Raw genomic sequence first — 16,466 nt, forward strand, 5'->3', positions numbered from 1 at the left:
ATATTGTGCTGTAACAAATTCTTGAGATTTTGCAAGCTAGGATAAGTATTTTTATACGATACGTAGTAAGTATATCTTGGAAACTATAAATGTTTTACGACATAGGGTAACAACGTTTTCAAAGGATTTTATTAAAACTTTATTTTCAGGCCCACTCACCCTTGTTTTTTCTCCCTTCCAGGTTTTAGTAGTTGAACTTTTGTATCGACGAGGATTCTTGGTAAATCTCAGTATAGGTGGCTTCCTTTGATGGTATAACTCTTACTTTACCTTACTATACTTATGCTCTGTCATCACGTGTGAAATGAGTTCATTCCCGCTCACAAGCGCACTCTTATACTTAGGCACTTGTAGGTTTAAATTTACTCACATTTTCCACATCACTACACTTTATGGCTTCGTCACCTTTCAGGTGTTGGCCAACACAGCTCGATTCGGAGTCCTAGTGGACATTTCAAGTTGGGGTGTGACAAAAGAGATTAAGGAAATCGAAAAGGTACAAAAGGTATAATTTTAGAGGCGGTGGCATCATTTAATACATAGATTTGCCATGCCTTCTTTGGTGTTCTAGGAGCTCAAAATGACCTAAATGTTCTTGGTCAATCACATGTTTTCAACGACTTGTTGAGAGGAAAGTCGTCTCAAATCACATGAAATCTACAATATAGTGTACTCGGAAGGCGTACTATCTAGCCGATGAAATATATCCACCGTGATCCACTTTTGTCATGATAGCTCCAAATCTATACACAAAGAAAGAAAAACACTTTGCAACAAAGCAAGAGGGGTACAAGAAGGATGTGGAGAGGTGTTTTGGTATACACCAAGCTCGTTGGGCAATCATTAGAGGGTATGCTTGATTGTGGATTGATGGGGCACTTCGAATAATCAAAGACGTGCATCATCCTCCACAACATGATTGTGGAAGGTGAGTATAATTACGACAAAGAAGATTTGGACGAAGAAATGATGAACAATTCAAACACTAGAATTTATCAAGCCATGACAACATTGAAGAACCTGCCCAACACGATCCATTAGAACGGGATAAACATTAGCACAATGTGGTCATTTAGCATTACCACACCATAAATTCAACTTACATCCACAAAGAGCGTCAACGTGACTTGATTGAGAACATGTTGGGCGTTGAAACTTGCTCAAAAAATGAAGTTCATTCTCATGCCTAAACGTGAAATTTGCAGTGTGTTTAATTTCCAAGTATGTTGAACTTTGTAAGTTTTTTTTAGTAATTTTATAGAGTTGGATTAATCCTGACCGTTGAATATTTCAATTTTTTGAAATCAACCCGCCACAAAGCACCACGTGGCGCAACACCATAATTTTCATTTTTTTTTTTTTACCGTTGGAAATCCACCGGTCTTGATCAATAGATTGTTGGAAATCCAACAGCTGTGGCTATCCTAAATTAGAGTTGTTTGGCTCGACATCCTTTATGCGGGCAGGGTAAGCCCCCCTTATCTGCTGGTTTCATGCCTTCTCCACGTGAGTGCAAGCCCCAGCAATAATTGGCAGGACAACCAATAGAGCTGTAAATGTTGTAAATTTGTGTGGTTGGTAATGTATCTTTATCTGGTGCCCTCTTTGTAGGGTAACCTGTGACAAAAAAAAAACCACTGGAGCTGATTTCAGAAGCCCAATTGGCAGGGCAATCCTACCACTAGTGGAAATGCTCTTATGTATGTCGTCTTATTCGTTCTTACACACTTTTATATGCATATTATGCAATTGGGGCTTGTTTACAATGAATCTTCCTTTTTAACTCATAATTTAAAACTTGAGCAGGTCGAACGTATATAGTTGAATATCTATGATTCAATGAATATACCCAGGAGAAAATCTATCCACAAACAAGTCAGATATAGTACCATCTAGAAAATGATTTATACAAACACATCCACATCCTCTTGGATCAATAGGAATTTCATATCTTTCATTTTTTATCATCATATGAAGCTTGAAAGAGGTTTGGTCGGAGATTTTGGGCATTTTGTCACTTCATTTGGGCCTTTAACCAACCCATTATTAATTTTGGACCCAGCTGGTTTGACCCGTTTTAAAGTCGGCCCATTTGAGCCTTTTGAGGGGCTTTATAAATCCGAGCAAAGCAAATTAGGGTTTCTTCCATTGCTAGAGAAGAAGAAAGTAGCAGCCGCTTCTGCCCTTCACAGCCAGTGACCTTCCAATCCACAACAATGGTATCTCTCTCTCTACACATCCACCGTTTGTTTTCTCAGAAATTTGTTTGTCGTTTCAGTTTTGTGGGAAAATGTTGTGTTAATATAGGCTTGTATTTTTGTGGAATTAAACGATAAAATTAGTGGGGGTTTTTTGATCCGCGTAGGGAAAGTTACCCAAGATCTCTGTTATGGCTTGTGATTTTCAGAAATCATTTTCTGAGAATTTGATTGGATTTGATATTTATGTCCGCTGTGTTTTGTGGTTCAGACTAAGAGGACGAAGAAGGCCGGTATCGTTGGGAAATACGGTAAGTGCCATTTAGGGTTTAGTCAGCTCTCAATTCTTTTATTGTAATGGAATCTGTTGTATGTTTTGATTCAAGCTGTGATGTATGAAATGAATTGCTTGTCTAATGGTCATATTATTAGCGTGAAATTTGTTGGCTGTAGTAGTTTTAACGTTGTTGAGATGCGGTTATGTTGCGATTGTATGCCTGAATATTTGATTCTAGTTATAGTTACCTCAAACTAGGTTGTTGTTGTGTAAAACTGTATTTGGGATTAGGAATTGCACCCTCTGCTTTTCTTGTTCCTTTTCTTTTTTAGTTTCTTTCCCCTGACTGTATAATTGATTTTTTTGTGACAGTTATGCACAACATTGCAACATTCAGATTTGTTTAGATATAACTTAATACGTTTTGCATTTGTGAAGATTTGATCTTCTTCGGCATTGAAGCGTTTATGATTCTGTTGTCTACTGCTTTATTACAGGAACCCGTTACGGTGCTAGTCTGCGTAAGCAGATTAAGAAAATGGAAGTCAGTCAGCACAGCAAGTATTTCTGTGAATTCTGTGGCAAGGTATAGTATGGTTGTATTTTTTTAAACTAGCCTTGTCTCTCTTCCCTGTGAAAAGATGATTAAAATTTTCATTTCCATGTAGTATGCTGTGAAGAGAAAGGCTGTTGGAATCTGGGGATGCAAGGACTGTGGAAAAGTGAAGGCAGGCGGTGCCTACACCTTGAAGTAAGAATCCACTTTCACTGCTTTCTTATTTTCCTTCAATTTTGTGATCACGTAATGAACTGAATGATCATTCCCTTTTTTTTTTTTTTTTTTTTTTTTTTTTTTTTGTTTTGGTGTTTTTAACAGCACTGCTAGTGCTGTGACGGTTAGGAGCACCATTAGGAGGCTGAGGGAGCAAACCGAGAGTTAAGCTGCTGTCGGTGGCCTCTACTACTCTATGAGCGTCTTGCAGCCATGGATATCTCAAACAGTTTTGGGGATGGTTCTCCTTTTGTTTGCTTATATTATTTTGAAGAACTCGTTAGATGAAATGTTGACTCTTTGTAGTATGTTTAATCTGAGATCTTAGCTTCCACCTTTGAATTCGGAGTGCAGTTTAATAGTTTCGGGAATTCTATTCAATACTGCTAGTTACGCTTGCTCCTTCGCTGAGTTAACGTTGCATAAATTTTATTTCTGTTTTCTTTCATACTTTTTGAGTCAGCAGTCGATGCTTTCACTTTCATCGGATCAGTCTTTGAATCGAACTCGGAAAGATCACGCGTCTGAACGGCACCAAAGTTGCAACGGCGAACTTGTACTGCCCTTGATAATTTGCGGTTAAGCAGATAATTAGGGTTTCCGGTTGAGATGTTGAGGACAAGGTTGTAGAAGAGAGTATTAGAGTGGTTGGTGGCTGTGTAATTGAATTGGCTGAGAGTCACGGTGAATACTGTTTAGTTTTAGGGTAAATTACATTTTCATACCTCAGGTTTGGGGTTTATTTCAATTCTTTACAACATTTTCAAAACATTTCACTTAAGTACTATTTTATTTTAAAATAATACATTCGTTACATTTTCTATCCATGGATCCGTTCTCTCCCCTCGGGACCCCGTGATCCACCTCCCTTTCCTTTCACAAAGACCTAAACTCGGGTGGTTTTATGGTAGATTCATCTTGGGGAGTTTGAGATGGGGATGAGTTTGGGATGACCTAAACTCGGGTGGTTTTATGGTAGATTCATCTTGGGGAGTTTGAGATGGGGATGAGTTTGGGATGGTTTTGTGGTAGATCCACCTAATCTCGGGTGGGATTTTTAAGGGTGGGTGATGGGGGATGGGAGAGAGGGGTGGTTGGGGTGGGATTTTGGGGTGGGTGATGATGGATGGGAGAAGGGGGCAGGTCGGGGATGGGTTTTTTTATTTTTTAATTTTTTTAATTTTAATTTTAAATTCAGGTTTAAAAAAAAAATTTAATTATTTTTTTTACCACGTGGCACACATCTGGTAGCCACATGGCATATATATGACAACCACGTCAGCACTTAACGGATCCATGGCCATAGATGGAAAATATAATAGATGTATTATTTTGAAATAAAATAGTACTTAAGGTATGAAAGTGAAATGTTTTGAAAATGTTGTAAGAAATTAAAATAGGCCCCAAACCTGAGGTTTGAAAATGTAATTTACCCTTATTTTTATCACAAAAGCTATGCCTTCAGTCAGTTTCAACCGACATCGTGTAAGTTAGCTTGACAAGGACAAGGGGTTTAATGACACAACATATTTAGCTTGGGTTTTGCTTCTTTTTATATACGGGAGATGTGATGAATTCAATAATGTAACGCTATTTAAAGACAAACTTACACATAAGATTGTAACGCTATTTAAAGACAAACTTACACATAAAATTGTATTATTAGATGGGACGTTATGTGGCGGTCAACTTGTTCCATGTATATCCTCTCATGCTCACCCCTGCCCACCCCATATCTTCCTCTCTCATGCTCCCTCAGAGCCCTAATCTCTTTTTCCGTCTTTAATCTTCCCATATCTTCCTATGGCATCGGATTGTTATGAAACCATTAACCGGAAAGGGATCCTCTCTGGATCTCTTCCACCAATCCTCCCCATCAACTAATCCGCATCCTTAAAATTTGATCCAACAACTAAAAACAAGGGTCCACCTTAAAAGTTATAAAACTTCAGCCATTGGATCAAATTTTAAGGGTCCGAAAAACCCCAGTACCAATTGTCGACTTCTAATCCTCTCAAAATGAAAAAACTCGATCATCTCTGCCTTCAATATACATGAATAGTGGGTTATCCACTCAAATTTAATCCTCTAACCGGAGTGGACTCGAAAACTCACAATTCAATCCATCAAGCGGATGCAGATTGACCTTGCCTTGTTAGATTATAATTTATGAACACCCTAGAGTAAGGGAACACCAATTCTTGGCAGGCCAAGTCCATGAATTTAACCACATTATGTTCATACGTAAATACGATGCTGTATTTATTTTCTTTCTTTTGGCCGTATTTTGTACTTATACTCGAATATAGATTCGTTATAAAATTTATGGCTCGAGTTCAGATGTGCTTTATAGGGTTCCAGTCTTCATCCAGGCAAAATTACATATAACAATAACCAGTAACGTTTACAGTAGGAAGCAAAAAATGTGAAATCAAAAACCTTGGTTTATAACTTGCACACTCTTACTCATATGTACGTATTGTTGAGAGGCTAGAACCAGAAGAAAAAAAAGGGGGAAAACCTGCCTCTGCCTGCTCCTCAATCAGCCATACATACTCGACTGAATGTGGTTCCAGGCACGTACCTCGCATTCCCCATCAAAATAATTGCAGAGCAAAGACACAAAATAGAAAAGACGAAAAACAAAATACCTATTTACGTGGTAGTTGTTTTGCTTCTGTGGCTTTGCCACACAGGCATGATGTTGATGCTAATGATGATTGGTAGGTGCATCAGGCGAATGTGGGTAGTGCCACTGCTGTCATTGTTGTAATGGGTGTAATTGTTTTTGCACGGCCTTTACAGCTGCAACTCGTGCAGCAATCGCTGCTTTATTAGCTATTGCTACAGCTCGGTTCACCCTTTCATCTACTTTGGCCACTTCATATGCTCTCTCAGCAGCTCTTTGTGCTTCCTGCACTTAAAATGGTATTCAGTAAGAAAACTCATATAGCAGTGGTAACTGGTAAGTGCTTGTTCAAATCAAATAATTAAGGTTTTGCATTCAGTCTTCACATAAATCAAGAGAGTATTTCTATTGCGGAATTGTCATTTTAGAGGAAGACCTCAGGTACCATAAAGTCAAAAGAAAAAAAGCCGGCCTAACTCTAATGATTGATAACTTCTGCAGTGGACGTAAGTGGAATTCATCCATACACAAACTTTCAACAAATTACAACAAAAATGGTATCATGAGGCTCCCCACAAACCAGATGGCAACAAATACTACAGTCTCATAAAACCAAAATCAATTGATGTAGTCTCCAAGTGTGTAATAATTCATGGTTTATGTCAAAAAATAAAGTATTCCAGTTTTTCGGAACGATATTTACCTAATATAGTATGTGAGTAAACTTGAATTGATAATTAAGTCAACAATATAAAATACAAAAAAAAGTTACGCAAATCAAAACGATATTTACCTACTATCTACCGTTGTAGACCATCACATTTACAGTAGAATTTATTCCAATGAAACACTGATACCACAAGGACATAAGGGACAATTACCTGGACTGCGTTAAGCACTTTGGCATGGTTGGCAGCATAAGAAGATCCAGGTTGGTTGTTTATATCTAGCACCCCATTTTGCCAATGACCAGATTGTGTTTCCCCATTTCTGAAAGTGTACATACCAAGTCCCTGCTTTCTTCCTTCATGCCAGGCTCCTTCATATCGATGCCCGTTCCCAAACCGATATACTCCAAAACCATGCATCCTATCAGCAAAATATTCCCCAGCATATGTGTCACCATTTCTGCGTTATCATATACAGCAAATCAGCCCTGTGCTTGCAAATTTAACTTTCACTTGCATATATCAGAGGAACAAGTTTTCTTAACATATGTTGGATAAACACAGATGCAAGCACCCACACACACGTATATGACAGTGGAAGAGGGGAAACTAGATCAGTTTTCCTTTTGAAATTAAGAAGATATAAGAACAGCAGTCAAAATCCAAGGTGTCTTGTTTATATTAAAATATAAAATAAATATTAGATTTACGAGACCCTGTAGAGAATGTGTCCAAGAATGCCTCACATAAAGTATGAGATGGTTCTGAACGCCATGATGCTGAAAAATTAGACCTTTTAACCTAAGTATTCTAATATGATGCTAGCCATAACCCACATTCGAACCTAATAACCTACAACCTTGATTTTTTTTGTTAATTATGCAAAGGAACAATGAAAAAACCAACTGAAGGCCTGACCGACTTGAAACAGAGCATCTATAAATTCTTCAATGAAAAACACAAATAACTAACTACAGAGGCAGAAATCAACAAGTTTCTAAACTTGGTGCAAAATGTATAACTATTCCATTAAGCACATAATACTTCAAACCTTATTTACACCTAACTAGCCCGAAAATTCCATACCACATCAGAAGACTACATAGTTGACTTAGAAGTTTAACAGCCTAGTAACTCAGAGAGGTACACAATCGTTTCAAATCCGTCACCCTTCTCCACCTCACTTCGATCTTTCAAGCAAAACAAAGAAAGGGCCAACACCTATAGGAAATTGTATGTAAGTACTGTAAATAACTGAGCATCAATACCATACCACATAGAACAACAAGGCCACTAGACGAATCAGTGTTCAATTCCAAACATCAATATCATATACAAGAACACAGAAAACAGAACACATATACATTCGCTTAACATATCTTAAGAAAGATGGTAAGTTTTACCTGAAATGATAATGGCCAAGTCCATGTTTGACACCCCACTTAAACTCGCCAACATACCGGCTTCCATCCTCGCAAGTATGTATTCCACACCCATGACACTGCCCATTAGACCACTCTCCGGCATAAACATCACCAGTGAAGAACCTATACACCCCAATTCCATGCCTCAAGCCCTGCCTATACTGCCCACGATACCGGCTACCTCTGGCCCAAGTTTCCACACCATAACCATCATACTTTTCATCCACCCAATCACCTTCATACCTCCCACTCATATGATAGTAATAAACCCCACTTCCTGAACACTTCCCTCTATCAAATTCACCCTCATAAACATCCTTGTTACTATAAACCTGCACCCAAGACCCCGAATTCGGCTTTTTGTCCAACTTGGGCTTCGACCCAATTGACCAAAGAACAGGCTGAGCCGGCTTAGAGACGCGGGAAGACGAACAAAGCTTGATTGGCAAAGAGCGGGAAAGAGACAACCGAGTCGAAACAAAACGGGGAAGTGCAACGTTGAGAGAAATCAAAAGGGCCGCCGAGAAAGCGATCACAGAGAGGAAATCGAGAACGAAAGAGCGGCGGGAACTTGTGAAGAAGTAAAGGGAAGGCAAAAAGAAGAGGATAAGCAAGCGGCAGTGGACTCTGAGCAAATGCGCACAGCGGAAATGGCGGAAAAGCTTCAGGACCAGTGATCGTGTGGCGAAGGGAATGATTGCGAGTGAAGCGGAACACAGAAACGAATGCGAAGAAGAAAAGGAAGAAGAAGAAGAAGGGCGGAAATTGAAAGGAGTGTGGCTATGGCGGTGGAAGTGAATCTGGTGGTGGTGGAGAGAGGAGAGTGTGGGAGAGTGGGATAAACTGGAAGGTGTTTGGTTCATTGCAGGATTGTAAGAGATGGGTTCCTCATAGATTTTGAATTGGGTGTGATTTTGTTAGGATTGGGCTGCTGGGTTTGGTGATTTCTAGGTCTGGGTTGCTTGGAGATGATCAAGTTGGTGGTTTGGTTTGGTGATAACATGTGGGACTAATTGGGTATTTTGTTGATTGAGATTTGGGTCTGAATCTAAAAATTCTTTTGAAATTGATGCGGAAGTGATTCCTCTCAGCTTCTGCTTTTCTGCTTTTCTTTCCTCTTCCGATCTGAGTTGAATTGCATTTACATACAGATATTCTTCTTCTTCCTCTCTCTTTCTCTCTCTCTTTCTCTCTCTCTCTCTCTCTCTAGAGCTTTCTCTCTCTTCTGTGATTATTTCTAGGTTTTGTGAGATTCAGAGGAAATGGTGGATATATCAGATGAGTCGCCGCTTTTTGTTGCTCTGCAGTGGTTTTCATGTCTGGTTTTCTGCAGACGCCAAAACCGACCTGAGGTGGTTTTTCTTCTCTACTTTATAAAGCCCCTGGAATTTACGATATTTGCTGAAATGCCACCATCCTTTCTTGTATTTGAAGACACAAGTGGCAAACCTGGATTGGATAATACTGCTGACCGTAACTTTAACCTTGTGCTAGAAGATAATGCTGAGTGTATTATTTACAAGGGATGGTGAAGAATCTTCAATGCTCTCGCCTCTCTTTTGATTGATGCTGTTTAATTGTTTAACTTGAATTGACATTTCATTTGATTGTGATGCATTCCGGTTTTAAGCTTTTTTTCTTTTTGAAAAAAAGACGGTAGCATTGAATCGACAATCAATGCGATTTCATAGAATTATGAATACATGAATTTTGAGGAAGTTTAATTGATATTCATCAATTCAAGTGGATTTTGATTGAATTTTACATGATTTTGATTCAATTGATTAATAACCATTGTTATTTTCAATTGTTATTATTATTTATTGAAATAGTGATTATGACTATAACAAAATTGTCGTATGAAATGATGGAGGCTAGAATGAAGATGTAAATGACAAGTCATGATTGTCGATAAGATGGAGATAGTAAAGCTAGAGTATTTGGTGGTAGTGATAGTAGTAGGGTGGTGGTAGCTAGTGATAGATTGCATTAATTATGATAGATGGAGTTAGAAGTGAGAAAAACAAAATCAATCAAGATGGCGAGATGACTTATATACATATACATATATATATATATAAGGAGTTTAATGCTAATGTATTTTTCGTACCCATTAGTATAAATTTATCATTATATAGAAAAAAATGAATAATTCTACATTGTAGCACGTACTAATAAAATGACTCTCCTATGATCGAAGAAAAATTGTTGAGAGAACTTGAGACCAACTAGATTAGGCCAATGATAATCTTCCTTTGAATATATTCTTTAGTATAACAATATATTTTACTCTAAGAGAAGGGAGGATGATTAAACCCATAACGAGCAACCTAATTTGGTATTAAATTCGTTATCCACGAGATTCATCCGTTAATAGATAAGAAAGTAAGTCGTTGAAGTTAGCTCTCAAGTACTAAAAATGGAGTGCAGAAATCAAATTCCATCCTTCCCATCCAGAATCCATGTTGCAAATTACACACCAAATACAGATACCAACTTTTCATACTCGATTTAAAAGCAGAATTTATGGAAGAAGTTCATTTTTTTTATCAATTTTTTGTTGAAAGGAAAGCAACACATCAACTGCGTACAAAAAATAAAAGTAACCGAATGTATACGGTATACATAACATGATGCTATATTCCAATTTCCAACAAATAAGTGCGTACATAAATCCTACTGCTCACTTGACTCCACTCGACTCCACTCTAAAGTAATTAGACATGAATATTTAGAGGCTACACGATACATTTCTGATGACAAAAGAAAATTGTAGAGATGAACTGGTTATTCTCAGAGCGCCAACAACCCCGCTTGAGCTAATAAGAAACCGAAGAAAACAGGTCGCCGGAAGCCACTACCAAGAAAATTATTAATACTAAAGCCAAACGGACAAGTTCTACAGAAACTCACCAAGACACAGCTAAAATCGAAAATGAAGCTTGTCAGTGGCCGCAAATTTGATTGTAAGTGGATCCGAGGACACATAAAAAGGGTATCTATATTCTGACAACTTGGGGAAGTAACTCCACTGCACTCAAGAACATTACTGACAGAGGGGAGTAAGTCTCACATGAACTCCTGCCCTGGCTGGAGCTTGAAATTTCAGCATCATGGCTTGTGAAGCTTGAATCCGAACACTCTAGGAACATAACTCTGTGATGCTTTCTGTGGCTTCAGGTGCCCGTATGTCATCAAGAACAGGTGAGGGAATGTACTTCCGAAATAGGCTCCATCAATGTCTATATAGCGTTAAGTCACTCAGAAATCAATGCAAGCATAACTAGTGAGCATTGTGTCCGACCATCAAAATGAACCAAATGCCCACAATGATGTTATAGATCACAAAACACAAGGCAGGATATTGATAAGCGCAAGGTGTGAACAAAGTATGCAGTAAATTCATGTTTCTTAACAAAATTCCAGAATCAAATAGTATATTGCACTTGAAATTGACTACATTAAACAGCACTATCAGCAAGAAACTAACAAATATTCCCAGACAGAAAATCAAGCTGTTCAAGTTAGTACTGATGCTTAACTATATATAAAGGAAGCCGCCTACGACCCAACCCCACAACATGTAATCCTCTTCAAACAGACAACCATAACAACTATAGATGCAAGTGAATTAGAAGAAAAATAATAATTAATTGATCCATTTCATCTAACAAAGGTCTAACAAATGAAACGTAAGAAACATGGTTTCAACCTACTTTCCACATAACTTACAGTAATGAACTAATGATTCTTCTCAGGACAAAACCTACAAATCGAATTTAAATTGAAGAAACCCCCTGCTCAATCTAAAGTCTAAACAATTTATTAATGCTTAGATTCTGGACATATAAAAACTAACCAGCAAAGGAATAAACAACAAATATATGATGAGACATGAAAGAAGATTTTGTGCGCAGCATCTTAACAAACCAGCTGCTTGCTTATATGCAGCTAGCAATTGTAAATATAGGTTCGATAATATAAAGGATACTACCTTGATACTTCGATCGAGGGTAGTAAATATCTTCACACTTGGGGCAGTATATTTTTACAGTGCTTGACCGTGGGATATCTGACTGGCCAACTGGGAGGCAGGGTTGTCCGCAGCAGAAAACTCTTGGGCATCTCCCAAAATCATAGTTCTTGTACTTGTCTAGCTGTAGATCCAATAGCACAATTCTACAAAGTTACCAAATTCTACAGTCCAGAATCAATGAAACTGTCAAACAGACAATCAATAATAGAAACTTACCATGGCAGCCAAGCCTTTGCTTGTCAATATATATCGAACATGAATAAGACCGTAAAGCATCTCTGCTGCTGATTCAATCAATTCATTTTGTTCTTCTGTGAACATATCACCTGCCCAAAGTATATATCAAAATAGGAAAACAACCTTATCGGTAATCAAGGAACAGAAATATGTCTTTACATTTTAAAACTGGGTTATCTATTTATTTTCAAAATATTTCTCACTACATTCTTTTCTCAAAAATTAACCAATGGAATCTTAACCTCTTCTATAAGTATTCTTTCCAACCTTTAACAAGTAAGAATTATATATCTCAGTGGCCACTGGCAACCAGCGGCATTGCCAGTGACCACAAAAACACCATGGTTAGCAATGATTGGGGGAGAGGGGTAGTGGGAAAGGGAAGGGAAGGCGGCAAGAGGTTTTTTTTTTTTTTTTTTTTTTTTTTTTCCCGTTTTAACAGGAGGGTAAAATTGAGTTTAACATTTTTTAAATCAGGGTTTTTAAGAGTACCTTTGTTGGATCATAAAAATCATAATACTAAGCTGGGGAAATACACGAAAGCAGATATTAATATCTTAAAGTCCACGGAAATATTTCTAACAAAAATAAAGTTTAATCATATAGCTGCATGGAAGAGTACACATAATTGTACATAGTTGTCTAACAGAAATAAAGTTTAATGTGAAACACCATGGTTGTCTATCACACGAGATAATAAACCAAGACATAAACTTACCATGAGAAGATTCAACATCCAAAATTAAATCAAGTGCATAATCATAGTATGGCACTTGGCTGCTTAGCCCGCAGAGGTTAAAATCATCTTGTATGTAATCATCATCCACTTCACAGAAAAATTCATTTCCTCGCAAATTGCAAAACCATGAAATCCAAGATGTGTCATCCCCATCGGAACCGCTAACATCTGACTCTTCACTGTCTGTCTCAGATTCTTCTACAATCAATTTAGATACATTACAATTAGTAAACTTACAGAACTGAAAGCTTATATCTATCAATGTACGTTCTAGTCATAAATCAAACTTCATTAGAGAGTACCACAATCACATATATTAATGAATTTTAATGAAGAAAAGTATTGTTATGGTTTTTAGAGAGTACCACAAATCACACATATCAATGAATTTTAACGAAGAAAAGTATTGTTATGGTTTGTAAACATTTCTCTTATACAAAAGAGACACATTCAGATTACAAGAGTAGAGTTTTCTTCAAGTTGAAACGACACCATCAGACTCTAGCTCCAAAGGAATAGATATTAATATCACAAAACGTGATATAAGACCAAACTGTTTAGCATTACTCCCTAGAAAAACACATATTCCACTACCATGACAGACTCTCGCAAAATTTCAAGCAAATCCCTAGAAAAAAAGTGCTCAGTAGCCTCTGGATTATGGACCTGGTGGTGGTCTAAAAGACTGTAAAATCATGTGAGGGAAGGGATAGGACAGCAGGCTGAACAACAATCCAATTGGGCCACAAAATTACAGCTTTTCTTCTATGGATAAGCTTGCTGAAGAAACACAATGATGGCATTTAATCAGGGGCAGACCTTTATGGTGAAAGACATACTTTAGTTTTAGCTCTCATAAGCAATAAATGGAAGAATGATATAGCAACGTCTGATTCAAATACCACTGACAGGCTTCAATGGATAAAACAGAATGCATATCCGTAACACGCATTGTCAAGTGTTATAATAGAATTCCTAAATGGACACCCATGGGATAAAAACAAGTATAATGCACACACCCAGCTGATATTAAGGAAGTACAAATTTTCTCTTTCAACCGAGATGCAGTCCATCTCTTCGAAGTTTATCGAAAAGCGAATCTAAGATATACAATGCTTCTTCTTCTTCTAAACTAGGGTTAATGCAACAAAGCAAACCACAGATTATAACAAAATAATGATGCTTGGTAGGCAATCGATCTATAATCTTCCCAATTAAAGAGAAACCAACAAAAAAAAAGGGTACCCAAATGGTAATAAAATCGAATTAACACGAGAAAACAAATGTGGAGGAAAGAAAGAAAGAAACTTCAAACCATCGGAGCAATTGTTTTTGGTGAGAGACGCAGAGGCAGAGCGAGAGTCTCTGTGATCGGAGGGAGGCTGCTTACCACCCATAATAAGCGGCTTATCCTTGCCGTTGATTGCCCTAGAAGTGGAGGGCGAGGATCGCTCGAGCTGCTTGTCCAAGGCGTCGTTGATCCGCTGCTTCCGATCAGCGGCGGGCCCCACCACCTCCGTCGCCTTAGACCCACCCAACCCTCGCTCTCTGTACATCTCTTCTTCTTCTTCTTCCGCCTCCTTCGATGCCAGATATTAATCTCACCAAAACATGGTAATTTTAATTTTACCCAAAAAATAAATGTAAAAAAAATTGAAAATTGTAAAGGGGAAAAAAACCCCTAGGGCTGAGGAACTAGGGTTTTCAGTTTTGATTGCTAACTCATACCGCCGCCCGGAATTCGTTCGTTCGGGTTAAGCTAACTCAACCTCTGAGAGGAGAGAGGAGAGAGGAGAGAGGAGAGAGAGTTTAAGTGCCGAAAACAGAGAGAGAGAGAAGAGAAAAGCTTATAGCTTATAATTATATTCTGAGGGTATTATGGGCATATAGTTGGATATTGATGGACAAACGACATGAGGGAGATCTAGAGTTTCGGTCGTTTTTAGATTCTGTAGAGAGGAGGGTAGGATTTGGACACGTGTCAAGCGACAGGGGAATGTTGGGTGAATCGTCATGTGGGGCCCAATCGAGTGGGAGCCAATAGGAGTAGAGTTGTCGCCAGAGATATTTTCGCTGTTTTAAAAAAAAAAGAAAAATCATTTATAAGACAAACTCTACTATATATATATATATATATATAGGGATGAATTGCTGGGAAATTTTATTTGAACTTCTATAATTTATTTCTATAATTTAGGGTTCTTTAGATATAAACTCGTACAACTTGTAATTTTTAGATTAAAACTCATATATCTTTAAACATCCAATATAAATCTAAAATTCAAATATGTTGCCACATTAGAAATTAAATGACCTATTACTTCAGATAATTTACAACACATGCCACAACCCTTCTAACGTTTTCTCATACACAACCCTCCAATTTTGGCTTCAATCATGCCCACATAATATGGGCATTAAATTCTAATTACTCCTCTCGACGTTTTTTAGCCACTTATAATCATATGTATTTGAAATAAAATAATATTTTTATATTTTGTAGGTAAACCGTTTCATATATACTTTCGTCACATTATTATATGGTGTGTAACAAAATTTACGTATATTTATATGTAATATATAGGTAAATTAATGTTGTAGGTAAATTAATTTGCATGTATTAGTACATACTTTGGGCACGTTTTATTGTTACCATATGTATGTCTATGTAAAGTGATTTACCATATTGGTAATTAACTTTGAATAAAATAACATTTCTATATATTGCAGATAAATTATTTTACATGTATTAATATATAAGGCACATTTTATTATTATTATATATGTGTGTGTAAAATAATTTGCCTATATTTATATGTAAAATATTATTATTATATATGTGTGTGTAAAATAATTTACCTATATTTATATGTAAAATAACTTTGAGGCAAATAACATTTCTTTATGTTGTAGGTAAATTATTCTCCATATATTAGCACAACTATTAGGCACATTTATTGATTCCCCACATATTTGTTAAATTACATCATATATATTGTGATCGAATCACAGTATGAATATTAATGCTTATTTCTCTTTTCAAGAATCATTAATCCACCTTTTAATCTGTATACAATTAATTGTATAGGTCAAAAATGTAATTAAGGGTATATTAGGCATTCAAAAAATGTACAATGGTGAAGTCAAACATAGTTAATGAATTTGCTTGTGTGGAGCCTAGTCAATGGGTTTTAATCAAGTAAAAAAATTATATTGGGTTTTATGTAACGAAAATTGAATTTCAAGGGCTAAAGTCATATTTCAGCTTAATTTATTCTATACACTCATATCATTTTTAATTAAACTATCAATATCTCTTTAAACCCAAATTTACTATCTAAACTATCCTCACAAACTCAATTCAATATGCAAATTTACACCCATTATTTTTACATTAGAAGTTACCCGAATCAGTTTCATGAAGATCCATGTTAATTAAATCTATTAATCTAGTTAAACACAGTGACATGAGACAATGAGAGTCAA

General features: G+C 36.9%; 3 protein-coding genes across 8 annotated transcripts; 1 reads left to right on the forward strand and 2 right to left on the reverse strand.

The window, feature by feature from the left end:
* The first annotated feature begins 2,108 nt into the window (after window positions 1-2,108).
* Window positions 2,109-3,649, forward strand: LOC137711608 (large ribosomal subunit protein eL43). The gene is made up of 5 exons (XM_068450865.1): window positions 2,109-2,219; window positions 2,470-2,509; window positions 2,973-3,061; window positions 3,144-3,226; window positions 3,353-3,649. The coding sequence occupies exons 1-5, from the start codon at window positions 2,217-2,219 to the stop codon at window positions 3,414-3,416; spliced, it is 279 nt and encodes a 92-aa protein (XP_068306966.1). The 5' UTR covers window positions 2,109-2,216; the 3' UTR covers window positions 3,417-3,649.
* Window positions 3,650-5,671: 2,022 nt separating this feature from the next.
* Window positions 5,672-9,296, reverse strand: LOC137709807 (phosphatidylinositol 4-phosphate 5-kinase 3-like). The gene is made up of 3 exons (XM_068448790.1): window positions 7,948-9,296; window positions 6,758-7,004; window positions 5,672-6,161 (listed from the first exon to the last, which is right to left on the reverse strand). Exons 1-3 carry the CDS (start codon window positions 8,829-8,831, stop codon window positions 6,009-6,011), a joined length of 1,284 nt encoding a protein of 427 aa, XP_068304891.1. The 5' UTR covers window positions 8,832-9,296; the 3' UTR covers window positions 5,672-6,008.
* A 1,287-nt stretch (window positions 9,297-10,583) lies between these two features.
* On the reverse strand, window positions 10,584-14,811 carry LOC137709809 (putative casein kinase II subunit beta-4). 6 transcript variants are annotated; one of them, XM_068448797.1, is made up of 5 exons: window positions 14,371-14,811; window positions 12,960-13,175; window positions 12,221-12,330; window positions 11,960-12,125; window positions 10,584-11,210 (listed from the first exon to the last, which is right to left on the reverse strand). In XM_068448797.1, the coding sequence occupies exons 1-5, from the start codon at window positions 14,534-14,536 to the stop codon at window positions 11,080-11,082; spliced, it is 789 nt and encodes a 262-aa protein (XP_068304898.1). In that variant the 5' UTR covers window positions 14,537-14,811; the 3' UTR covers window positions 10,584-11,079. The 6 variants fall into 6 exon arrangements, with proteins under 6 accessions (XP_068304898.1, XP_068304897.1, XP_068304894.1 ...); XM_068448796.1 differs by having other exon boundaries at window positions 12,960-13,178; XM_068448793.1 differs by having other exon boundaries at window positions 14,296-14,811.
* Window positions 14,812-16,466: the final 1,655 nt, after the last annotated feature.

Source organism: Pyrus communis, chromosome 12 (assembly GCF_963583255.1).
Source record: "Pyrus communis chromosome 12, drPyrComm1.1, whole genome shotgun sequence".
Classification (NCBI taxonomy): Eukaryota; Viridiplantae; Streptophyta; class Magnoliopsida; order Rosales; family Rosaceae; genus Pyrus; species Pyrus communis.